Below are 26,902 nucleotides of genomic sequence, written 5' to 3'. Positions count from 1 at the left end.
TGAAGTGGGCATGGAAAGGGACCAAAAGTTCAAATTAGCAGGATCTCGTCTCGACATAAGCTACTTACTAATATGGGAATTTTTTTGAGACCATTAGGTTAATTGAAGAATATTATTGGTTCATTAATTTAGTCACTAATTTATCAGTACATACTGAAGCTATTGTAAGAATCTTGAAATGACCATGGATGTAGAGTATTGTCCCATTATAAACTCACTCGACTTTTTCTGCTTTTTTAAATAATAAAACAATATTAATTCATTGTGAATTTGTCACTTGAAATGAATCACAAGCTTATAATGATTATAACATTGTACACCAAATGTGGAAATGAGCAAATACTCTATTATTGTAAGCCTATCGATATTTCTGTAATTCCTGATCACTATTAAACTGATGACAAAAATAATTAAAATGTTTAAAGAAAAATCGATTTACTAGGTACTATTTAAATTATTTTGAATAATTTTGGTATGATCATACTTGCACAGTATTGTCTTCTAATAAGTTCATTAATATTCCCACCATTTCTAAATATCATTTTCCAAAGATACAAATCATTTGAAAAAATTAGAGTTACAAATAATATATTTTATGTTTTATCTACTGGATAAAATACACATTTTACTGAGACTTGCAATGCTAGGCGCGCGGGATCCGACGGTAGGCGTTTTTAACAGCGGAAGGTGTGCGATTCGCAATCACGCTAATTACGCACGGATTACGACAGAGTGAACGAAATATCTCTTACTACATTATTTTTCCTGAATGGAAGCATGTTTCTAACTGTATAGAATTTTTTCATTAGGATTAGATTTGCTTTAACACATTCGTTTTTCATTGCATTTGCAATTAAGTTAATAATAGTAATTTCAGCTGTCCTCTGCAACCTGTTATATTTTGTTTCATTATATTTAATTTATCTCTTAACGTTTTTTATGCAACCTGTCTATCAGTGCTTTGTACTGATAAACTAAAAGCTGTAATTATTACATTAGGGTTGATAGAAAAATTCATAATATTGCAAATATTTTGAGCAACATTTGGGCTTGAATGATTGCTACTGTTTGATATTTGTATATCGTTTACCTCATTCTAATCATTCTTTGAATGAAGGTATTTTATTTGTATAGAGAAACTCGAGAAAAAATTGGGTTCTTTCAATCGTTTCAGATATTAGAAACTTTTTACACTTGTGTGCATTAATAACTATATGAAAAGTTTCTTCAAATTTTTGCTCTTAAGTATTTAATTTAATTTAAGTTTGAGCTGTGAACATATGTTACCAAAACAGTTTTCCCTAAGTACTTTACAAGTAGAATTTCAGCATAACATTTTTCAAGACTGATAATAAAGTGTAAATTATTTAAATTTAAAATGAACCTGAACACGTGCAAGCTTCACAAAAAAATGAATTTCATCTTCATAAAGTAATAGATAAGTTTTAATATATCTACTCATTTAGAGTTGCTGCGATAAGTTCGTATAAATCAAAACCCAGAATTTATGTTTCACCGATTAAAAGATTCATATATTTAATCCATATTCGTATTTTTCTAATTGACTAACTAACGTGTCTGCGAGCCACAACGATTCTAACTGCACTAACGACTACGATGGACAATAAAATCATTCGAAACCTAGGGGCTTTGGTTTATTAATGTGCGGCGTAAATTAGTTTCTATGAATCGTTAAACAACCGTTAATTATTACGCGTAGGAATATTACGATTTGGTGCGTGGTGATTAATGACGGTGCGTCATGCGTCGTAGCCTCAACAAATAGCCAGGGACAAAAGAGACCCTGGAAAGATGCTCTCCTCGGGCAACTAATCCCTAGTAAACGACGGCCCATTACTGTCTCAAGAATCTGCGATATTTGTACAATTCGTTCCATACTAAAAGATTAATGCAACTTGATTTTTCATAGCTTGAAAAAATTCTCCCCGAGCAAAACAATGTGTGATTTTCAAGGGATGATGCAGCGTATACGCAGGGAAAATTTGAAGCTTTATATCATGAAAACTATTTAATGTATTAGTCTAAAAGTTCACAGTTGTTTGGATAGATATTAAACTATGTAAATTTGTTTAGATGAATTTATAAAGTACTTTGAAAAACATAATCTGCTAGAATCTTCTCATGATGTCTAGTTTCTCTTTATCACTAGTAATAAATGTAAACTAGGGTTAAAAAAAATCAATATCTTCTTGTCCTGAATTATAACTTTGTTCAGTGTGAAACTAACTCTTGTTGAGCTTTATTAAACAAGAAATGTCATTAATTATAGTATGACTCTCCTTCCTATTAAAAATTGGGAATATATATTTTTCAAGTCGATACCGACTTTTTAATGAAAGTCGAAGAACTTTGTGACCAGTATGGAAAGAAGTGCAATAATGATAAAAATGAAAACTATTTCTTGGAAAAAAATTATAGTTCCAATTTCCCAATTTTAGGAATACATTGGAAGCATAGAATTTTTATCAACATTTAAAGAAAAAACGTTGAGATGATTTTAATTCATAAGACACTGGGCGATGTAAGACACTAGAAATTCAGTCTCGTCGGGGCACGAATCAAATGATTTCGCGAACGTAACGAAACCCCGATGGAAAGGATAGCATAGCATATTCTGCAACGTCGTTTACGTATTTCCAGGAACTCTTCCGCTTTTTACTTTAGCCTGTGTACCTTATCGCATGCACTGTCGCAGCGAATGGCAGGAACTTTCAAGTTATACCATCCAAAGTTAACTCTTTTCTTTTTAATAATTTATCGCCTGTCTATCGATTAACACAGACATATTTCAAAAAGCTATCGTTATGCAAGCATATTTTGTCCTTTTTTCTTCAGATTTTAATTAACTTCCAAATTTGGCTGTGACACTCATTTAAGTGTTTTACAGGCTAATTGATTTCAATATTTGTAAAGAGTCTTTATTTTTTTTTATCATTGCAATATGTAAAATTATAAAATGTCAAGCACAGTAGCTATAAAAAGTTTCTTTAGAGTATATGTGGTGTTTTTCCTGTCAAAAACAATTAACAAGTTTATTTTTTTATAAATTATTTTCAGTCAGAGGTACAAAATATTATAAAATTTAAATACTTCACTGTGAATGTTTTATACTGTTTAATTACATTCAACAGACTCCTTTTGAAATGAAAAATAAACAGAATTATCGTCGATACTACTTCCCACGTAGCCCAAAATAAAATATTGCTAAATGTAAAACACACATGTGTTTTAAGGTTAATGTATACAATAATATAAACCACTCAGATACCAAATTGATTAGCTCTATAAAACAAAAAATAGAGAAAATTAAGTATGCACCAATAAATTTATCATTTTATAACAGCAGATAGAAAGACGCAGGTAAATTTCTAAATTCTTGAAAAGCTAATCACTAATCACGTGTCTGGACAATGAAATTGAAAATTTCATAAAAAATAGAATTGATCAAATTGCTTCTGAAAACTTCATATAACACATTCAGTCTGATACTTTATTTACCCAAATAAATCTTCATTCGTTATTCATAAATAATTCCTCTTACTCCAAACTTATACTCAAACATTACTAATTCGATGCAGAATTTATTAAAAAGAAACTTGGTAAAATACTGCCTAACTATGATGTATAACATCAGATAATCACAACATGTCACCACGTGAGAAGTACGTGAGAACCGAATCACGTGAACTCGAGGCTAATGTTGAGCCTAAATGATGGGAAATAATGATGGAATTCTGATTCCTGATGACAGAGTCAATGGCCAGGACGAATGAAATCGCACAGGTGACACGTAATCGCGTCCCTGTCGCTAATTACACGGTTTATCTGTGGGACGTTTGTAACGGGGTTTTGTCGAATCCTGTGAAGTCGCAAGTACGTGATCGGTAAAGTTCCAGCGCACGTAATCGAGAGAAAGTCGCGACGATATTACGAGAAACAATGCGAATTTGCGATTTCCAGAAGTGCTACGTTCGAAGTTTTCTTTACTTCTTCACCGCAAACTACTTTCTGACTTCTTTTTAGGGCCGATTCTTGGCCCCTCTGTCCACTGCCGCTTGGAAAGGCTGGAAATTCTGTTGGTTAGTCGCGGTTTTGGTCACTCGCGTTTTTAAGAGTTCTGGTAGCTTTCACTGCCCCCACAGTGTGTGTATAGTTAACCTCTTTTCCTACTTTTGTTTACTTTGGATTTTTATCTTTTTTGAACATTTTGAAAATTAAGATTTTCTTTTTTTCTTTAGGTCTCTTTAATTAAATGAGTAATTTTTCCATTTTTTAATTTTTTTTTGTTTTCTTTTTATTAAGAAGGATTTCAATGTCTTGTTAGGTACAAGAGCAAAAAGTATGAAGTGAGACATACAAGTTTTTCTACTTACTCACGAAAGGACTAATTAAATGAAAAGGAAATTTACATGTATAATTCTATACGTACAGTGTATGTTTAGAGCAGTCTCGAAATATGGTGGAACGTCTGTATTTTCGACATGTGGTTACAATCGGTTTTGTGGCTCGACCACATTTGCAGACAAAACTTTGTCCTAGAGTTTGCCTGTGTAGACACCTTTATCTAATACAATTCTACATTCTAATATAATGAAATGTTAATATCAATACGATAATCCGTACATAAATTTCGCCTTGGCTTATGTGGATTATTTTAGAATCAATTATCCAGTAACTTCAGGGTATTATTGTAGTTACAAACACTTCGTTGCGTATAAATGTTAGGTTCCTTAGTTTACTCATCAGATAATGAGTTGAAATACTTGTTTGACCAGAAAATCAGACTGAAGTGTGCTTCGTGAAGTTTACCTAAACCTCCACTACAGTATATCTAAACTTCAACAGCAAATTGTAAGTGGAATGTATGATCTCTTAGTAATTAGATAGTGTAATTACTCATATAGGATATATTAACGAAACAGCAACAATTATAATTGCACTTGATCAATTCAGAGTTATTATTAATATTATCAGAATTCTATGGCAAGTTCAAGTGTATTTTTTATCATACATCTTTGATAAAGTGAATTTTTACTAGAAGGACAATACTTTTTTTAAATAAAATAGAAGATTTGCAATCCACCTGACTTAACAGGCAAGTGACAGAAAATACAAATATTAAATAAATATAACATAATAATAAAATAAATCTGCGTGAATAAATGAAAATGAGTAATACGCAAAATTTAATTGTCTCGGCTACCGTGTCTGTTCGTGGTCGACTGTTTCTACTTCGGGAATAAACTGATACCTACTGCAGATATTTGTGCATTATTTCTTCATTATTCATTTTTTATGAGTTCTTTAGAATTGTGTATGAGAAAATTTAAAGACGTTTCTGTTTTGTAAAAGTCTCAAGCTTTTTAATTTATTTAGAGTTGTAAATGAGAATTCAGAAAATTATGATTTCTACTCTATTTAAAATTGTGTTTTTATTATTTTGATTAAAACTTATTCGACTGACTTGACAGGCAAAGGGAGAAAGCACAACCCTCCTACACTCTAAAGCCAGTGGAGAATGACCCTGACTGACCCTTTCCAACGACTCCGCCTCCCATTAAGCTTAGGCAAGTCTGTCACTTACAAACTGCTGCCATGTGAACTTGAGAAGTTAAGTTTAACTTTAAGCTGTTACGATGGAATTATGCTATCTTATGATATGAATAGACTAAATTCACTTTCCATGTTGTATGTGAATCATAAGAGAAAATGATTGATAAATTGAAATGAAAATATTATACCTACAACAATGTTGAATAACTGATACGAAAAATATAATAGTTGAGAGTTAAAAACCATGTATGGTAATAAAACTTCAACTGGATCATACATTTTCTAGTGGTACTCCTGCTTGTATGAACAGCTTGAAAATGTTAGTAGAAAGTGATGAAAATTTGCGCATGAGAGAGTCATTATGGCGAAGAAGTTTTTCGACACAAATTGCTTCCCTCTAATTTCACCCTAAAAAAGAGCATGCAAGCAAAACCTTTTCAAGACGTAGAGGACGCCTAGAAGAAATTTATGAGCGCTTCAATTAGCATAGTAATTATGATATTTTAAGATATGTTTACAAACGTTATATAAGAAATGTTGCGACTGTATTAATGCTATGACTACTATAGGACGTAGTCTGAAAGAAAACATATTGTAGATCACAATCTGAGTGAATAAAAGCTCACACAATCTCAACATTAACAAGCTAGCTCGGAACCCCGGGATCGCTAGTTCCCGTATTGAGAAACGTGTTCATGGGGAAAGATTTTTCCCCATGAAGGCACGCCTCAACCCCTGGGGGTAAGAAATACAATTTTGGAATAGAGTATTAACGAAGGATTTTCTACAAATTCTTTTCTTCTAGAATTCTTGATTGGTCGTTTAAGAGTCAAATCTTTCGAGAGTTTCGTTTGTCAGTGCTTATGGCTACCAGCGATACCAACAGATATGACATAAATTTGCAAACACTAAATAAGTTGATAATCTGCACAACCTTAATAAAGTTCACAAGTTCTTGATAGATTTCATGCTGTGCCTGACTAACAAAACCAGGGATTCATCAGGGCTAACAGCTCGATTGTCATAGTAATAACCTAAACTGTATACCTATCACACAAAGGCACAGTGGAAGATCGTTTTCCTAATCAAAAATGTACTCAGACTACTCAAGCTCCGAGGTGCAGACATACCAAAATATGTTTCACAAACATTGCAGCAAAACATATTTAAAACAAGAGACAGTACTCCACAATCCAATGCGCTGCAAGCCAACTCTCCAGACTCCCTCGTCTCTGGCAACTCCAAGAAACGCGACTCCCCCGAAACTGAATATTACGAAACCCCGTTAAAGGGCAGCCAAGCTCCCTCGGCCGTATTTCTCGCTATGAGTTCGCTCGGTTACGAGATTCCATGGGATAAGAGGTGTCTGCCGGCACCCAGCCGTCGTTACCCACTGGCTAACGACCGGCCTCTCTCCCACCCACGCTTAAACGCGAATCAAGTAGGAAAGGCAGGCGGCGGTGGTCGCTCGGGAGCAAAGGATGGAGGAAGAGACGGCGAGGAGAGCGAGAGGCAGAGAAAACAGCAGGAAGCTGAGGTCTTCGAAGGTAGACGGAGCGCGAAATGGGGAACAGAAAGAAGCGAGGAAGCGAGAGGGAAGAAGGTGATGGAGGCACGGGCGGAGGCGAAGTTAGGGCTAGGCGAAAATAACGATGGCTCGCCATAAATCAGCCAAGGCGACGGTCACGACTGCGGGGATCGCCTCGCTGGGAAAAAGCTCGCTCGGTTACCAATGACTAATCCCCGTGGCAAGCTTTTTGCGACGGCCTCCTTTTGCGCGCGCGCCGCGCCCCGTGATCGTCGGTGCTTATCGGCGGCTGCAAGCGGGAAAAAAGCGTCCACGTCGACACGGAAAAACTATTTTTTGAGGGCCGTGAGAAACCAAGCGGAATGAGCCTTTCGGTGGCGGGTTCTTGCCACCCACTCGGGATCCCTTTGAATCGAGCCGACGCGAGGCTCCATCCAGGGTGGATGCTGGTGGGAACTTTCGTCGGGATATATTGACGCGCAAGATTGTCAAGGGTTTCCATGGAGATTTATTCGTACTTGAAATGCAGCGGCGAGCGAAATTTGAAGTTGTAAAACAGGTGGAGGCATAAACGGAAGCTTGTTTAAAGTGGTCAGTTAAGTGGTTGTGAGGGAGCATCTAGGAAAAAGCGATTGGCATCTTGCTTAGGGGCATACGAGCACTCTGTTTAAATGGAGTTCTACTGTAGGACGTTCCTTTTCAGGCTTTTCTTTGCGTTTTTGGTTTGCGAAGACGATACGAAAATTTCCGCTACTTTGTGCATGGGTTCGTCCGTGGTTGATATTCACGAAGCTTCTTGAAGGAAACAGGTCGAAGTTGAAAGGATAATTGTAAATTTTGTTGACATTTTTAGTGGGTGTATCGAGGCAGCATAAGTTACATATTTTTATTCTTGAGATATTTATGGTCGATGTTTTGAGTCTAATTTTATGCCAAGGAAAGTCTTTTTAGAAAAATCATTTTTATTGAAAATAGAAGTTGTATCTTCTGAGCTTGAATTAAGGTGAGGAAACTCAATTTCTTTAAAAATATGAATCATGTCATTAAATAAATAAAAATAAGAGAAATACAATTTTGTTATACAATTCTTGAATTAATTTCTAAGGTATATTTCAGGAGCCTAATTAATACGAATAATATATCATATCTAACGAATTGAGTAGCTAAAATACGATAGCAGTGGTTCTATGAAAATAGATCAATCACAAGTGTCAATGAATGTTCTCCCTATTAGTCGATACAGAGTGAAATGAAATTAGAACATTTTGAAACATTTTTCAAATGAAATCAAGACACAATTGGTTAAGAACAGGAAAGACCAGACTTGCAGCATCAATTTCCATAAATTCACTTTATTTCCAGACCATTTCAAGCATCTGCAATGCAAGCACTCAAATGGCATGGCATTTCCTCTGATCGACCATAGGATTTGAGAATGTCAATTAAAATGCAACTCTACTTAGAATGTATAACAGTGGCTCCCTTCCGTACAAGGCAAAGAATCGATTACGTTTTCGTTCATACATTTGGCGAAGTCGATTGCGACAAGAAATCAACAAGAATCGTATCACAGGAATTCGAAATTTTATCAGATATACTGCGCAATCGACGATAAGTTACACGATATTGTCCGTCTCGTTCAATCATTTCCAATATTGTATCTTGTAAACAAGAAAGACCTTCCTCACGGGATGATTCGAATTTCTCTGCTACTATTGCTATTTGTGATATCAATTTTTAAATATAATACTTCATGGATTATTATAAAAGGAACTTAACAAAGTTCGATGGCAGATTTATATTCGATAGATATGTACGAAAGAACGTTTATTGTTCCAAAGAGATAACGCGCAATTAGAGATTTTATATACTGCAACTCTAATCAAGTTTAATAACAGTATTAGTAGTAATTATGAAGTCATTTAATTCTAGTATTTTTAATCAATTCTCGAATTGGATTCATATAATCGGATTTACTTGATTAATTTGGATGGAAAGGAAAATCGATTTTTCCGAATAATTTCGGATATTTATTATGGATACGATAACTTTAACTTTAAGTAATTTATAAAGTACAAATTTTATAAAGTTCTATTACATTATGTATATAGACTGTAGCTCAAAAGTGTTGTTCTTTTTGTCAGAAATATTACATTACGAATATTCTTTATCATTAATTATTAGCTAATTTATTATTAGTCATGTTCAAAGGAAAATTCTTTTACCCAAAGACACTTTCACAAATTTGTCTTGTTTCTTAAAGTAATAATTTAAAGTAATAATTAGTTATTAACAGTTTCAATAGAAGTTTGTGTAACACATTCATATACTGCGAAATTTGGTTTATTTTCAAATCTCCATATATTATCTTGCAATGTATTTATTTATTTATTTATGTCATCTAATTATGTAATTACTTTGAATAAATAACTCTACGAGTTGTAAAAATATCATTGTTTCATACTTATTTAAATATTACAACTTCGAAAGAATCAATCCCTTTGGATATCCTACAACCCTTAAATCAGCCCTACATAATCTACAATCTTCATGTAAAATATTTAAACATTCAAGATTCCAAAAAATATCCTACAAAGAGCTTCTCTCCCAAACATAATCTCCCTCAGAAAAATTCCGTTTCTAAACCATCACCCACTAATTTTCATCCCTCCCACAAAAAGACAAAAGAATACTTAATACTGAATAAAATTCATTCCTAGGTTCATAACGCTATCCAAACACACATGTTCCTCGCAATCAAGCACTACATTAGCCTCGATCAGAAGTGCACCTCACAGAACACAAGCTTTCTAACCACATACCTTTCATTTCCGTTAGCTCAGTGCTTCCGCGGGCGGAAGTGTTCCGTCACAGAAGGGTTAATTCAACCAGCTCCCCCGCGTTCCCAAGCACAAACACAATCAGCCATATCACAAACGCATTAAAACGCGCGGCGGATCCCCCCGAACAGCGATCGGCCCGATCACGCACGCAGCTAGCCATCCATCGACGTCGAGCGAGCCCCCTCGGGGCCAGCGTCCCGCGGTATAATGAAAAAGTTTGTCGGATCTAATTAAAATCGGCCGTCTTGCTGTTGCGTATCGGCCGATTTAAACGCGCAGCAAGCGTTTAACGCCGCGTATCGATTTCGACCGCGATGAATGGCATCGCGGAAACGCGGCGCTCCGAGGGCGGCGTGGACGAGGCTCGAGGGGGCGGGGAAGGGATGAAAAGTGCACGCGGTTTACGAATGACATTTCAGCCGGAAGAGCGACGGAGACGGGGAAAATCGGGCAGGGAAAAACAAATCTACGGGGGCCGCGCGAATGACGTTTCAACGGTGCGGCCGACTGGAGCAATTACTAACGGAATATTGCAATCATTACGTCTCTATCTGTCGCGACCTCCCTCGCTCTGTCGCCGGTTTTAAAAAAAATGATCGCGCGTCGGGGAGGCGACCGAGCCGCGGTGGAGATCGAAAATCATTCGCGGAACGCCGCCAATCAAACCGTTTTCACCGTGAAACTTGATTCGAGTCGTCCGTGATCGGAACGACGACAACCGCGTCGACGACCTATCCGTTATCGTTTTCTACTTTTTTTTCTCCCCCTTCCACGGGTCTCGACTGACGATTGTTGGATTTATTTGGGGAGCTTGGTACGCGAGGCGCGGGGGCTGCGAACCGCGGTGGGGGTGAAGGGCATTTTGAGTCGCTTAGCCAGTTCCTGGTCACTTAAGGGTGATAAGCATGATTTTCCTCAAAGAAGGATTAATTAAATACAAGTTTTTTGTTATTCAGGTAAATCTATGTGCCATCTTCAATTTGTTATTGAAGAAAGTGCGAAAATAGTAATTAAATCTTGAAGTAAGACATGAAGGGAGCAAAGCTGATTACTTAAATTATGTCTCATTACCAGGTATTAAATGTCATGTATAAATATTAAAGTAGGTATGAATTATTTGTTAATTCTTTGGAAGAAATTTTCATCAAAATAAATTTGATATATGTATTGAAATACTAAATAAACTGATCAGGAACTGGGTTCTGATAGACAGATTGCAAGTCACAGAGAGAAGCAAATTTTCAATCCATATGAGAGTGGCTCCCATTGGAACCAAAATTAGCCACTTAAGTGAAACAAAATTAACCACTCAATTTTAAAAAAAGGGCAGATGCTTAAACTTAAAATATCAAAAGCCTCTCCTGTTTTGCATTCCCTAGCTGCAAACAAATATGAAATATTCAAGTTAAGATTCTAAATCTGGTCTCGATCAGAGCCACTGTCGTGCTTCTTTCCTCTAAGTTAGTTTCACTTCACTATTTCTACTTGCACCGTGTTCCTAACAATAAGACAGGAATCCAAGTCGGCCTCAAACGCTGGCTATTGGTGCCTCATCGATACCGTATCTCTCGAACGCAAGAACAAACCGTGTCAGCCGGAACGAAGATTTCGGATCCGTTCCGTTGCAACGATTACGCACGGTGCACGGTCGAAAGCGCGCGAAACACGCTCGCCGTCGAGGAGCACGCTGCGCACGATCTTCCGTTCGCATGGAAATAAATTCATCGGCACGTCGAGACGTTTCGCGCCGCCACGGCAGAAACTGCCTCGCTGCGAACGTCGTCGTTGTTTTCAACGTATACAAGGTGTACCAAAATTGCTGGTGCAAGCTAAAAGCTGGCAATTCTGTATGAGAAAATAAGTGGAAAATATTGAACACAGTTTTTGCATACAGTAGGATACAGTAGAGTGTCGATTATACGAACTGGATCTTCTTCCTCGATTTTTGATATTTAGAAGTTTTGGTATTTGGAGTACTATTTGAATTGGTATTTGAAAATATAGAAGACCTCGAGTAAACCTCAGATTATTACTTAGTAATGGTTTATCAAAAATTTTTAAAAATTGCTTGGGAATTTTGAAGTTAGTTCTAATAATCGATGTACTATTGTATTCTGAATTTTTGGGGAAAAGGATTTTGGTTTTGTAGATGAGGATTAGAGTACTCCACTAACTCTCCTGGCTCTACTGATTTTAGTAGTGAGGATGGAATTGTAGTTTTAGGCATTTTAAGGGAATGCTTCTGCAGTAGAAAAGGTCAATGGTCAGACATGACTGTTCCCCTTAAAACTGTACTTTCTTCGAGTAAAAAGGAATTTTATCCTCTTCGATTTTCTTTTCATGTAGACCCACTATTTTTCAGTTTGTGCCAATGCTGGAACACCCTGTAGGAACGATGTACAGTATGTAAATTTGAATATCACTATCTTGGAAATAGAAATATGTAACTCATATCGTTTTGCCTTACAACCTTAAATATACTGCACACCATTATAATTTTTTAGATTAAAATATATCTACTTTCAAAATCAGGGAACGTTTAGGTCTGTTTAACATGAATCACTACAGAACAATGCATGCCAATTAATATATTAGTTACAACTAACGTAGAACTGCATCATGATAATGAATAACCCACCCCAAATTATCTATAATATTTTTTGTTTACCAAAGTATAGTATAGAACCCTATAGTACTACTTTTATGTGATTTAATTCTTTCAAACGTCAAAATACTTATACATACATTCTTCAAACCTGCTGGGACCTATTTCAAAATTCAAAGGAAAGAATAAAATATTATTTCTCCTGAATAGTATTCTAGAATCGTGAAACAAACACTGAATATTGAAATTGACGCGAATCTCTGAGTGCATATTGAACTTGATTCCCATTCCTGTTTGTTTGCTGATCACTGACCTACGAAACTTGCTATCCACACTGTATAAACTCATTACAGGTTTCATTTCAGGATAATGTAGCGAGTAAATAACATACAGATTCACTACTTAGTATACTCGAAGAACTTGTAAAATAGTAAAATACTCTTTTTAATTTATTACTCTTGATAATTTTATCTTGCCAAAGGGAAAAGAGAGACTTTGTAAAAAATGTGTGGAGAATAGAAGGCACTTTTTAATGAGAACAACTTCAAAAATTACGGTGGACAGCGACGAGTTTATAATGAGAAAGTATCATATCTGGAGTGGAGGACTTCTTATCTATCGCGATTAAGATTATGAATCGATAGCGACGAAAGAAGGTGAGCGGATGCACGTAATGTTGGGTCACTTGATTTAGACTATGCAACAGCGAATACATCGACAATTTGAATAATTCTATGCGTAAAATTGATGTGTAGGATTAGTTATGGATTTTTTTATTGGCGTTTGTATTAGAGTTATTTTATATAATTATTGAAAACTTCAAATAAAGAATAATAATCAAGAAAACATATTATCGATAGAGCATAGAAGTCTATAGATTCAAGAGAAATTTAAATACTCGCAAAAATATAGAACGTAGAGTCCATGCAGATATATTAAATATTCAAAGTAAAAAAAGAAGCTATAATACGTAGAGCGTGAAACAAATCTCTATTTAGATTACATTTCTTCAGCTGCATTTAAGAAAACATAAATTTACGTAAACATCTAGAGTAGAATCATAAATCCAACAATAATCTGATAGAGAAATCGCTCATTAGAAACTATCGTACACATTTCCCTGAGTCATATCGAAACCTCTTAAGAATCTTAAATATGATCGTAAATGAAAATTAAATTATTTTAATAAACGAAAGAACTCTCAGAAACACTAATGGTTTAATATGCCTGCACGAGTTTCGCGAGTAGTTCCTCACGAATGGTCAGAAGTGAGAGGGACATCGGAACGAGCATCGCCACATTCTTATCAGACCCCCCGTATCAACTCTTTTTTTGGCTGACCGATAATTTCACGTTCATAAGAGTAAATGGGAGTGTTGTTGATCCCCTCAGCGGGCCTATGCAAATTTATCGAACTTCGTTTCGATATGTAATACCCGAGCGTTTCGATCTTTATCTTATCGAGATCTATCGAACCGAGAGACGGTCAGAAGGTTGAGCGGCGAGGTGCTTCCCGTGGAATTTAATCGTCACGTCGATTGCGCTCGTGTCGCCTCTTTGTCTCCGCGTAAACAACGATTCAGAGCATAGCTTTTCTGTCTTATAACCGAATTTCCTGACGTGATTATATGGTTGGATTTCTGCGAGTTTATTTCGTTGTCAGAAAATTTTAGCGATCTAACACTTTTAGCCAGACGATCTTTTATTTTTAGAAGAGATTGTAGACTGGTTTTTTAAGATTTAGAAAAAAGGAATGTATAGTTTATAAAACTGTTTCCTTTGTACAACTAGGAAGTATTATATTCACACATTGATTCTGTCACTCAGTTTTGACGGTCAACTATTCAGTTACGTTGAAGTTTATATTACAGTTGACAACTTGCCAGAATGCTGAGATGATCTGATGTAATCATAAAGAGAAAAGGAAAATTCTTTCGAGAGAACACACCTATATGAATTTCTACTCTCCTTTTAAAAAATAAATATGCTTACACTAATTCTAAAACTTGATTCTAATTATAATTAATAACATAAAAATACAACAGTTTAATCACCCAAAATTTTGTTTCTAAACTGATCAACTCTTGGACGTCAGCGAACAATTAACGAGTTAGTATTTCTAAATTTTTCTTTTTCAGGACAAGAAGAATTTTACAATAGAATGCCATTAAAAAAACTAAATTAACTTCATGATCACTCCATACAAATTCCCCTTTTTTACCAATATTTCACCAACCATTAAGCTGAGACTGATACTATCCCTGGCAAAAAATTTTCGATGAAACGTAACAATATGAAGTTATTAAAAAATATTGCAGTTTTTGAAACGCAAAATGCTATTGTAGAAATATAGAACATACAGAAATAATAGATGGGTAAGGTACAGTAGTATTTTATATTTTCCAAAACTGCAATATTGTTAAATAATTTCCTATTGTTTTTTCATCGAAAACAAGGGTAGTAAAATAAATGTAACGACTCAACGCAATATCCAAAGCACGCCCAACCTTTTTTACCACACGTCAAATAATAGGAATTCCTACTTCAACGCAAAAATGAACGTCTTCAGAAAGCAAGGAAAGCAGTCTGTCGCGCCTGACAACCAGAGTCACACGATTTCGTCATCAAGAAACGCTCCCAGCAGTGCCAATATTTACTCGCTACGTGGACCCCCTGCTGCGGACGTTCCCTCGCGAGAGATCGTCGCGAAAGTGTACACCTCGTCGCTTTCTTTCGATTTATCGGTGGTTAACGACCGGAGAGCCGCGCGGGAATGCCTCCGCGTATTAATCAGTCCAGAAAACGTGCAAAATGCCGCGGGGTCTCTTTCGTAACGGTCCGTCTATTTTTGCGTTTCCACAAAACGCGAATGCACGAGCGCTCGAGCCGCGCGGCGTAGCGCGGAGGATGATTCACGGGGACGAGGCAGCGACGAGGCAGCGACGAGAGACCCAGCTGATCGTCTGACACGCTTCTGTCTGAATCCACTAACGCGCGTACACGCGGTGACACGAGCAAACGAGCCGCGGCCGCCTCGTCCCTCGACGAATCGCCGCGCTGCCCGATCCTTTCTTCCTAGTTTCCTCTCGCCGCAGCTTTTTCCCCTTGCTTTCAGACAGCACGAAACTTTCTGGTTGCTCCTCGCTTTTTCAACCCACCCTGAAGAAAGCAATTTAATTTGTTTCTTCGTTTTTGCTCCCGACACCTACCCCTCCTCCTCTGTGTCCCTCTAATTCTCTTTCTCTGTTTCCTTCCTCGCGTAGCTGGGTACATGACGGAGTTTGATGGTTATTTAAAAAAGCGGGAACGAACGGCGGAGTGGAAAGAGCAATTATCGCGGTCTGGATTTTGTCGGGTGGGATTATTTGCTGGTGATGTGTGGAAATGGGCGTCGCGTTGCTGCCGTTTTCGGTTTTTGTTGCGGGAGAGGGGAAAGAAACGAGGTTTCTTTTTGAAAATGATCTGGGATCTACGAGTGTGTGGCGTTGTTCGAGCAGAGGAATTCGTGTGAAGGGAACGCGAATTTGAGTCTGCGGGGTGGCTTTTTTAGACCTGAGCTGACATGGTCTGGGTTGCTGGTCGCACTCGTATTCATCAGAGATCAGGAGAAATTTTTATTTGAATGACTAATGTGGAATAAAAATGATGGAGAGATTTCTCTTCTCTGTGACTGAGTATGCATTTAATTGAATAGGAATTTATATCAGAACCTACTTCTGAATTGAATACTCGGCTACGAGAAATTTATTTGAATAATTAAGTCGATTAAGCACAGTGAAATGCTTATTCGAAACTGTTTAGATGATGTATTATAATGTTATCTAAATGATTTTGTGTTAGTTATGAGACTGATGCATTTATATCTATAAAGTGATAAGGCAATTAATTACAAACAACGAATACTGAATTAATATTTGTCGTATGTGAGCTGTTATATATTATGCGTTTAAGGTAACACTTGAACATTGTCTACCTGAAGGTCATAAATGCACCCTTGCACTGTACCAAGCAGTGATGAGAACACGCAAATAGTATACAGATGTGACACATTGGAATTTCTAAATTTCTTATTCGTCACTGTCGCGTAGTACAGGACACCATTGTCGATCAATAAAAGTCGAGTGGTTTTCTATCCTCCAATAAAATTCATACATTTTTAGCGGGAAATATTGTATTATTTCTTTTCCCTTTTAAGAAAGTTATTATACTACTGGAAGTTAGCCTGATATTGAAAAGACTTATTGAGCAAAAGTGAAATTTTCGTTGGATTAATTCTATTTCTTTTGGTAAAAATTTTATAATGTTTTCAATGGGCTAATACTGTCACCAATTATTGGGAAATTTAATATCTGTGCCTGTTGTGAGAACTTGACATCATCCAACAAGAAATACAATATTAAAATCACTAACAATAAGATTTATATAGACAAGGTACACATATCAGCGTTATAATTTACAAATTTATCGCGATAATAAAATTGATAAATACAAACAGAAATGTTTGAATGAACGTAGGGTCAACTTATCTTACCCGATTCAATTTTCTTAATCAGACAATTCTTATAAAGCTACACGATAAAATAATCCATATAATCTACCTGTCGCAAGTACGAAAGCAAAGAACGTCACTGTTAAAGAGAAAAACTTGTACATTAATAGATTAGATATTGCACAAGGATTATAAACACATGACATAGTATTTGGTTCACAATCCCAGAAACTAAGTACCCACTACTCTTCACATTTACCCAAATCCTATATTTAATAATCTACTTTCCTGCCTTATCAATCTTTCAAGTTTCCTCCCTCAACCAAAAACACTCCATCCACCCAAACATCGATCTCCCCAACTCCCCACACAAAACCCAAAATGACAGACAACCCTGACAACCTCAACGCAACAAATTCCCCAATTCTCCACATTTCTCAAAGCAAATGTCCACTTAATTCTCAACTTACCCCCACACACAATAACCACCAAGTCCTCATCCAAACCTCTAAAACCTATGCAGAAGCCTGTACCCTCCAAAACTCTAAACCCTTATCCAAGACCCTATGTCCTCAAACTACTCGATTTCATCCTAAAAATCCACGTTTCTTGTTCGACGTTGCTCAGCACAGCGCAGCCTGTCCACTGATGTCCCTCGAAATCCCTGAATGTCGCGCGCGTCGATATCGCCACGGAAATTCGCGGAAAATTCGTGGAAAATTCGCGGAAGTTCTCGGTAAGGCGATGAGCCGCGACGATTTCGCGCGTAACGATCGTTAAACGTCCGCCAGTGGACGTGTGGGTGCGTAGGGCGAGACGGATGGCCATCGTGGAACGGAGAGGTCAGCGGGGGTGGGAAGAGGGGAAAGACGGAGGGAGAGGAGAGCTGCAACGGGTACGCGCGGAGGAGCGAGAGAAAAATGTGCACGCGACGAAGACCGCGGACGAGCGAGATCGACGTGGCGAGCGGGAGAAGGAGAGAGCTAGAACACGCGACCTTCACGAAACGTCAAACGTCTATGCTGTTTAGCATGCAGGGCCGTATGACTGAAAGAGGTTTACCCACGCTGCAGCTCTGATTACTCCGTAACTCTGACCTGAAACTAAACCAGCGGCTGGGAAACCACTCACCGTGTCATCCTACTCGCGTAATCCTGATTTCGGAGGGTCCAGGGGGGGTGAGTGCCGAATGTGAGCTAGCTGTCAGTGATCGAAGGTGACAGTGGGAGACTGTCAATGAGAACGCGCGGTTTGTGGACGAGGCTCAGGGGGTCCGAAGGATTCAGCCTCCCTGGCGATTAGGATTCTCTTTTTTTGGTCGCTCACCAGAAAACAGTGTGCCTCCTCACCGATCGCCCACTTGACTCCCGTCGTCCTCCAAAAATCTCGGCTTACTCCCGACGCACGTGTGATATTTTCGGCCCGCCGTGGCGGCTCACGGAACACGCACTCTTCGCCTCGCACGTTTCGCTTGAACACCAACCTCGACGAGACCCGCTGGGAACGAACCACCATGACGATACTGTTAGACTCTTCTTGCTCGATCCCAATGTGCAGACCCATTGGCTCCGTTTTGCATGGGATGCTCCTCGTTCCGCTTTGCTCACTTGTCGCGCGCGCTTGACAGCCGACGTCGCGACGGTTAGGTTAGGTCGGAGGCTAGGTTCAGATCATCTACGTCGAACCGGCGTTGACTGTTTAATCGTGGGAACTTTGACATCTCGGTATCTTGGAACCGTGGGGGTTGACAGTGTCTCTGGATCACCTGTTCCGACACTGAGGTAGAAGCACAGTTGTCTCAGTTGTCGATGGGTCGCTTGGTTACTCCAGATACCCAGATATCGCTGTTTGTCACTGACGAATCGCATGGTGGTCTCGACGCCTTCGATTCCAACACTTCGATCTTCGCACTTGCCCGAGGAATGTTCCTCTACGTCAACGTCGACTTAATCGCTGACACGATCGATCGACGTCGGCTTCCACGAGTGCGTTTAACTTTTGTTTACTTTTTCTCCGCGTCCCGCGGCGATACTCATCCAGAGCGATTCGGCTCCTATCACCGAATATCGACGAGCCTCGACACTGATCGCCACGCTCGAGGAGCGCTCCTTCACTGGTTCACTTGTCACGTGTCTCGGTGCGCGGTACAGCCCAACACACGCTCGTGCCAAAAAACGCTTCGAGCCTCTTTTCCACGGCCGCTCGAACGGATTCGCGTGCGTCGACTAGAAGCGTGACGAGGCCCGAGCGAGCTTCTAAGCGTCTGCGACGCCAGGAACTCGCGATAAACGTGGACCAGGGGCGACAGGGCAGAAGGAGTTTCGCGAAGACTGCGTGAGTATTGCGTCGCGCTCGGATGACAGCTTCGAAAACATTTGCCAAAAGTTAAAGCGCACAAGGTCGATCGACGTCGAGGCCCAGAGGCGATCTCGTTGACGGCCAGGGCGATTGTCAGCCGTGGGAATTCACGTGTCTCGGCCACGCTGCCACAGGAGAGGCGATCACCTCTCGATCCACCGCGATCTCATGCACAGTGCGTGTTCCGTGTCCTGCCATGGCTCGGTGCTCACGTTTTCGACGACACTCATCTGCGACGATCATCGCTCGCGGGTCGAGCTTGACGTTCCCTTCCTCTATCTCTCTCTGTCGGTTCTCCACATCGCTCGTGACAGCGAACAGCAGCGGCGACAACAACAACAACAGTAGCAGTAGCAGCCGGTGCGCGGTGGCTCGATTCGAGGCACCGACGAAGGTGACTCGAAGGGGAGCAGAGGGGACGATTAAAAAAAAAAAAAAAGGCGGGGAAACCCGGAAAACTTCTTCACATCCTCGAAGATGGCAATTTTCGACGTGTAGAAAAGAGGGGGAAAAAAATGAGTAAAAAGAAAAAAAAAGTAGATCACAGTTGGACGAGCAGACGCAGGTTTCACGCACTCGACTCGCGGTTCGTAGCTCGGATTGGACACTCGCATAGAAATATTTACCTTGCTACATGTAAAATGAATAGAAGAGCCTGCCTGAATCGAACGAAGGAAGGCTCAACCGGCCCACTGTGACGTCGCCGGCCTACTGTCAGCTCAGCGCTCGCTCGGCCCCGCGGTCAACTAACCTACCGTGTTCGCCGCGCACACTTCACCGACAAAATAAATCGATTCGGCGCCGCCCACGCGCACAATTCGTCCACGATAAATCGTAACCGGCCGCGTAACTATTTTTCGTCCGGTTCTCACGCGGCCGCGACCGTTTTACGAATAACCGTGGTCGCGACGGTCGCTCGCTTGACTAGCGTAGTAGTCAGGTGTGAAACGCTCACGCGCACAGCCGCGCACACAGAGACGGCCGCGCACGTTTCCCTCGCGGATCTCGCGATTCGTAGAGAGCCATAGGCGTCGTTGGACCAAAAAAACTCTTGTTCGCCGCGTTTAGGGGGTGGGAGGGGACGGGATTGGGTGGGATCCACGAGGGTGAGGAGGGGGGAGAAAGGGCAGGTGGTGGGAGGGAGGGAGGAAGGGAAAGAGCAGCGCGTGTAAGAATATCAAACGCATTGACGTCTCACGCAGCGCCGCGCGGAAGGTAATTATTTCGGACCGTAGTTTTGCCGCGCGGCTGACCTCGAAATTAGAAATTTCGCACGGTGCCGACTGGCGTAACTCGAATTTACGTGCGAGACACCAGCGTGGGAGGGGGGGAGAGCAACGTGTGAGAGAGAGAGAGGGAGGAAGAGAGACGCGACAGACGGTGGAGAATATTCGCGCGCGATTCTGCTCCGATTTGTCACTTCGCGTTTTCCCTGACACGATTACCCGCTTTCGGTGGTCACTGATCGTGTTCAAGGGGAAATGGCTCCCTTTCGAGGGGGTGTTGATGATTTTCAAGGATTTAGAGCGTTTGGAGTACTGCAAATGGAAATGACTAGGCTTTTGGAGTATGAAATGAAGGAAGTATTGAGAGGCTCTTCTATTATAATACTCCTTTTTGTTAAGGAATTTAACAAATTTTTGTGATAAGCATTTTTGTTAATAATTATGTGAAAGAAAATGCAGTGAAAGCCTAAAAATGTACAACCTATAGTGTTAGTAATCAAGGAGGAAATGATCATTTTTTGGGCAAATTTAATACATATATGATGCTTTATTAAATACAAAATAATTTTCCTAAGAGGTACCAAAATATTACTTCCAATTGCCTTTAGTTTAATTTTTGACCACCATATTGTGCTATAGTTGCACTCTTCTGATCAAGTAAAATTAAATTAAATGGAATATATTATACAAGTAACTGAACCTAGCTCTTCGAGAGAATTATTAACCTGAAATCATTTTAACAACCTTTTTTTCTAACTTCTCTTTTATTTATGAAATTACAGAATAGGTATTGATCAAGATGACGAATTTGCTTAATTATTCATTCACCATGCTCGAGCATATGATGTCTTCATTATATGAATCGAACTCGTGTGTTATTTGCACTTGTACACATATTCGTTGCACCTCCGCCCATAAATTAAGAACAAAAAGAATGAATTCAGAATAAAAGATAGCTATGGCATTTCCTATCCATCACTATATTTGCATGAATTTATAATCGTAGCCACGGACAATTTGTCTTAGGTCTGTACTAATAACTGGCTTGCGAACTCGAGGGTCTGACCATGACTGGTACATTCTACTTCGCGATAAAAATTTTACTCGAGATATAGAAGTTACTTGTAAGTTGACTGACTTTTTAATTACCAAATCCTTGCTTTTTTATTTAGTCTGTACGATTACAGTAAGATTACTTACATTTTTATTTTTATTGAGTTATGTGACTCTGGGTCATATTTCTTGAACATGTTGCTCAATATATCAATTACGTAAAATAAGAATATTACAAATGCAAGTTAATATAAATTTGAACCACTTTAAGGCTACTTAATCTATAAATATAAATAATGCTTACTTTACCAAAGACTAAAATAATATTTGAGAGAGAGAAAGTAACTGAGTTTAATAAACAGATGGTAGATAAAGCAAACTTTCTTTGCAGACGTTTGAAAACTAGTCTTTGTAAGGCTAAACACAGCTCACTTTGGCTATATATAGACTAGTATTTGAAGAGATTATTTTTATGCTTGAAAATACTTAATGAAACCTTCTTTAATAATTCTTTAGACGAAAGAAGGATTGTGCATGCTTGATATAAATAAAGTTTCATATAGCTAGGTATGAATGAACGAAGCTAGGTATATAATGATTCGAAAATTTCTTGAGATTTGCCACAAAACTCTTCATTATAAAATGTATCATAAATTCCAAAAAGAAAGAGAAGTAAGAAACACTGTTTTACCAAACCTCCAATATACAGTACTGCACATAAGTATTCGAACGATTTCAGGAGTTTGGAAAATGACATTTATTAGCAACAACTGATATTTATTGCTTAGATCATTAATTACTTCTAAAACTATAATTACTAACCCAAGTCCTTTTTTCTTATTTTTCAGAAGAGTCGAAAAACAAATGCAACTCAACTAAATTCTAACAAAATGAAGAAAAAGCTTCAAGATCCTGTAGAAAACTCAATTTCAAAAAAAGATGGACTCTGTTAGTCCAGCTCTCAGACACCAGAATGATTATCCCCTGACTTATAAGATACAATAAAAATACGAAACAAGCATAAAGACCACACATCAGAATATATACATCAACTACTACAAAGAAACCTGTATTTTTCTCAACACCTGACACCAATCCAATGCTCACAAGCGTTACTATAAAATCAGCATCAGAAATCCGCGCAGTTCTCGACGAAACAAAGACCAGCCACAGTGCAAGCATTCGAATTTCCCATGAAGCGTGAAAAAAAAAAATTCACGAGCATCATCAATGATCGATCGTCTCGTTGTCTCGAGCATCCCCGAGCCCGCTCGAGCGACTCCACTGCGACAGGCACGGGGGCAGGAGGAGTCGACTCGGTCTTGACGGAAGCAATGTCACGGAAGCGTAACGCCATTCTAAAAGGATCTCGGTCGCGCGACACGTGCGACTTTGGATTAGAAAAGGTGGAGGAGGCGCGTTCGGCCAGGTGGCGCGAAACGCCGCCGCTGCACGCGTTGCACACACGTACAATGTTACTTTTCGTGCTGTACAGTTGTTACGACGCAGCTGGCTGTATAGATTCTTAGGTAATGCTAATTGCGCCCGACTGCCGGCTACATCCGCGACGCTCGCGCGCGCACGCACCGCCGCGGGGAATAATTTCATTGTAGCTACTTTAATGCGATCGTTGCCGATAAATTATTCGTAGGCTGATAACTCGTGATCAAGCGCCGCGAGAACCGGAATCCGGCTGAATCGGCTGGAGTCGCGGATCCATTCTGCAAATTGAATTGCTTCAATGTCAACAATTCCATCCGTGCAAAGAAGCCCGAGCGTGTTCACGCACCCGAGCTCTGCAAATTATTCGACTGGAGCTATAAGAGGAACCGAGGTTTCAAGTTTTTTTCTTCCTGCAAATGACGTGTTTTATTTTTTGCGGCTCGCGTGCGTGTGCTTCAGGCTTAGTATGTATCCTTTTGGTTGACGTACTTGCAAATCTTGACTGTTTTTCTTTTTTCTAATTATTGCGTTTCGATGTTCAGCGAGGAATTGAAATGAGGTCTATTATTATCTTTGTGGAGAGTTTTTTGAGTATTTGTTTTTAGAGATTGATATTTGAGTTGTTTATGGCTTTGGAGAGAAATTTAGGGAGAATATAATTTTAGAGAGAAGTCGTAAGTAGAAGATTTATTTCTATGAGGTTTGTTTCCCTAATTGGCAATTTTTTCTTTTTTTAAACATCTTCTGGAATCTCATATTTTGTAATTTATTTTCTGATTTTTTGGTATGAATACTTTCAATGTTTTATAATTAAGTTAAGATATTTTTATCTTCGGTTATTAAATAATTTGTTTTTTAAAATACGTATGACAGTAAATTAAGAAAATGTAATATTTGTATAATTTCTATTAACCAAGAAATGATTTAATTTAATCATCACTAGTCCAAATATTTATATTTTCTAAAATATCACAATTCATAAAGTAAGTGCATACTTTCACGTTTAACTGTACGCTGTATTACACAATTTTAATTGTACATACAGATAAAAAATAATTCACACTATGGCAGAGGCTGAGTACACCTTGCTAAATGCTTCGTTTTCTCACTCCTTAATATTTCTCTAAAAATCGAGCAAAAATGTGGAAACATTGAATCGAGTCCAATAATATTCGCACCTCCGTAATCACTCGTCGACTGGTTCTCGGCGCGCGGTTTCTTCCTCGATTCCCGCAAAATTGTTCTCTCTTCTGAACTTCTAGACTCTCTTTTTCTCCACGACCACCTCTTTCCTTCAGCCTACGTCAAACGCTCGGAGCTTTACGCGGAATTCGCGGTGCTTGCCTCGTGGCGTTTAATAGATTGTTTCGGTCGAAGTGCAATTACGATGAATTATTTCTTTCTTTTAGATGCAGCCGAGTTCTTGCAAGAGTGACGAATACCAAGGGGATTTTACGATGAATGCTCGATGTTTCCACGAGAACCTGCTGTTTCGCGATTTCTATGGAATCGCGTGAGCTTTTCTTTATCGATTATCGTCGCCTACGCGGTTCCGCGAGTACGTGCAGTAACATGTGCGATATCGGGTATGCGACTTGATTTTAAATATTGCAGGCCGAGACGTTTTCTCATCCAACACGCTGGCATGTGTCAGCTGCGGTCGTTAGAACACTTTTTCGATTTCCTTGGTTTGTTCCTTTGATTATCGAGAGAGAAGTGGATTCTTGATATTCACGCCGTCATTGTTTTGTGAGTCACTGCTGGCCCACACTGATTAGTGCTTATTAGGTGTGTACATTAATGTCTAAGATTTATTAAGCAAAATTTAGATCTTGTAATATTTATTATTCAAGTAAGTCATGTGCAGTTACGTAGATTGAAGCAGAATTTCTTTGAATTGACAAAAACTTGGCATAAGACGCGAAAATATTTGAATTTAAAATAATTACTAGGGTTGGGCAAACCTGAAAACTGAATTAATTGACATACTCAATCAGTAGAACTTTTTAGAGTAATTCATTAAGTCGTAGTCCTAAATTAACTCAAAACATGTCTGTAGATCGTTCTACTGATTCCAATTTAAAACTTGTACCTAAAAGTCAGTTCTACATTTGTGAAATTATTTAAACCACAAATTTCTTAAGCACCCCCAACAATTCCAGTTTCGTACTCCACTCGGTTTCAAATCCACTCCAACCACATAAAATCCTACAAACTACACTCCGTTTCATATTTACAACTCACTTAGAAATCAGCACTCATTTTCGTCCAAAATTATACTATTACAAATTCGAGTCAACACAACAAGAAACCCCAAAAAACCACCCAATTGAAAAACCTAAAAACAGAAAATTACGAAATAAAGCTGCAATAACTTTTCTACCAGACCACTTCGTACAACAAAATCCACCCCCCAAAATCACCCTCCCCTGAACCTTCACAAAACCACCCCAAGCTCCCTCCTTCCAAACCCAACTCAACACACTCTCCCAGCCCAAAAGCCCTCATCTCCCTATCCCAAATCAACCAAATCAGAGTTTGAACGCCACCTGAATCGAGCCCCAAGAAAATCGAAGCATGGGGGGGAAGTTGTCGCTAAAAGAAAAACAGGTTGCAACTTCGATGCACCGCGATATACCCTCAGGGCTGAGGATGACCCTCGGCGCGGTATTTTCCCGCGCGATAAACGCGATTATTGTCTGCCGCGTTCGTCGCTGTTTGCAGATCGATTCGCCGTTGCATGCGCGTCCACGTGCACGGTTGTTTTTCATAGATCGTCCGCGTCGTGGGAGGGTGCTGGGGGCGGCGGGGCCGCGGGGGAGGCGCCGTGAGCGCGGGAGGGAGGGAGGGATAGACTGAAATTGCGCGTCTATGCGTTCTTAGGTAACGCATTGGCCGTTGCGTGAACGGAACTCGGCTGGTTTCGTGTCCGCGGTGTTCTTTTCGCTCTGTGTGTGCCAGCCTGTGGCGATCGGCTATACACGCCGTTTCGCGCACCTTTATTTTTACATTGCGTGAGCGCAGGTGCCTCGTCGGGCACGTGACGTAGCCTGTCGTGTATCTGCATCCACGTAGTGCACGGGCTATTAGGTAACGCGTCGATAGTGCGTGAATCGGATTTGCCAGAGCCGTCTGCTGCGCGCTGCATTGTCGATGCGCCGAGCGTTGCAGCGAGGGCCTCGAGGCGCACAGCGTTCTCAAACGGATGTCTGGCTGCGAGAAGATTGGAATTTTTAGCGTTTGGATTTTGGGTCGTTTCGTTTCTGGCGGCGTTGGGATTCTGAATCTGTGGGGATTTTTTATTCGGCGGGAGAAAGTGCTCAGCTAGAGGAGTTTTTAGTTTAGGATTCTCTTTATAAATACTAAACTATGTTAAGTATGTTAACCCTGAGGATGGCCTCTTGACGATTTTTGTAAATTTTTATTTTCAATGTTTTTCATTACGAAATCAGTATTCATTTTCTAATTATTTAAATCGTATAATTTGTGTCAAATTGTAAGAGCACAGAGTAATCCTTCAACACTGATCTATGACAACACATTTATTTTTCATCTATGTGCTAATATCTTCTTGATATTAACGACGCCTCGACAATCTATTTGCAGCAATTTAAATTGAACTCGTCGTATTGTGTCGATGATATTTGCCCCCTGCATGCGTGAACGTTATCCAGAGGACGCGACATTTCCGCGGGTCAAATTTTATGAGAGAGTTACAAAATTTTAATTCTGCGATAACATTACAAAATTTAAATTCAGCGATAATGTTACCAACTTTGAGGA

The 26,902-nt window shown here is 39.3% G+C and overlaps 2 protein-coding genes across 2 annotated transcripts in view; one reads left to right on the top strand and one right to left on the bottom strand.

Annotated features, from left to right (window-relative positions):
* Window positions 1-19,728, bottom strand: part of Mamo (zinc finger protein 628-like) — an 82,342-nt gene extending 62,614 nt beyond the window's left edge. The window contains exon 1 of the mRNA XM_076383622.1: window positions 19,610-19,728. The gene's annotated coding sequence lies outside the window, so the exon portion shown is untranslated. The remainder of the gene's footprint in view (window positions 1-19,609) is intronic.
* On the top strand, window positions 18,962-22,692 carry LOC143182073 (uncharacterized). The gene is made up of 4 exons (XM_076382815.1): window positions 18,962-19,176; window positions 19,224-19,373; window positions 21,650-21,747; window positions 22,525-22,692. Coding segments are annotated over exons 1-4 (465 nt in total). The 3' UTR covers window positions 22,527-22,692.
* Window positions 22,693-26,902: the final 4,210 nt, after the last annotated feature.

This window comes from Calliopsis andreniformis, chromosome 8 (assembly GCF_051401765.1).
Source record: "Calliopsis andreniformis isolate RMS-2024a chromosome 8, iyCalAndr_principal, whole genome shotgun sequence".
NCBI classification, from domain to species: Eukaryota; Metazoa; Arthropoda; class Insecta; order Hymenoptera; family Andrenidae; genus Calliopsis; species Calliopsis andreniformis.
This window is presented reverse-complemented; position numbering and strand designations above follow the sequence as displayed.

What these genes read in the sequence shown, in the direction of transcription:
- LOC143182073 (XM_076382815.1), top strand. Translation starts at nt 18,962, where the DNA reads ATGTTCCTCTACGTCAACGTCGACTTAATCGCTGACACGATCGATCGA. An exon ending in TTCACTTGTCACGTGTCTCG is followed by an intron (nt 19,177 to 19,223) that starts GTGCGCGGTACA and finishes AAACGCTTCGAG; the next exon opens with CCTCTTTTCCACGGCCGCTC. An exon ending in AGGAGTTTCGCGAAGACTGC is followed by an intron (nt 19,374 to 21,649) that starts GTGAGTATTGCG and finishes AATTTGTCTTAG; the next exon opens with GTCTGTACTAATAACTGGCT.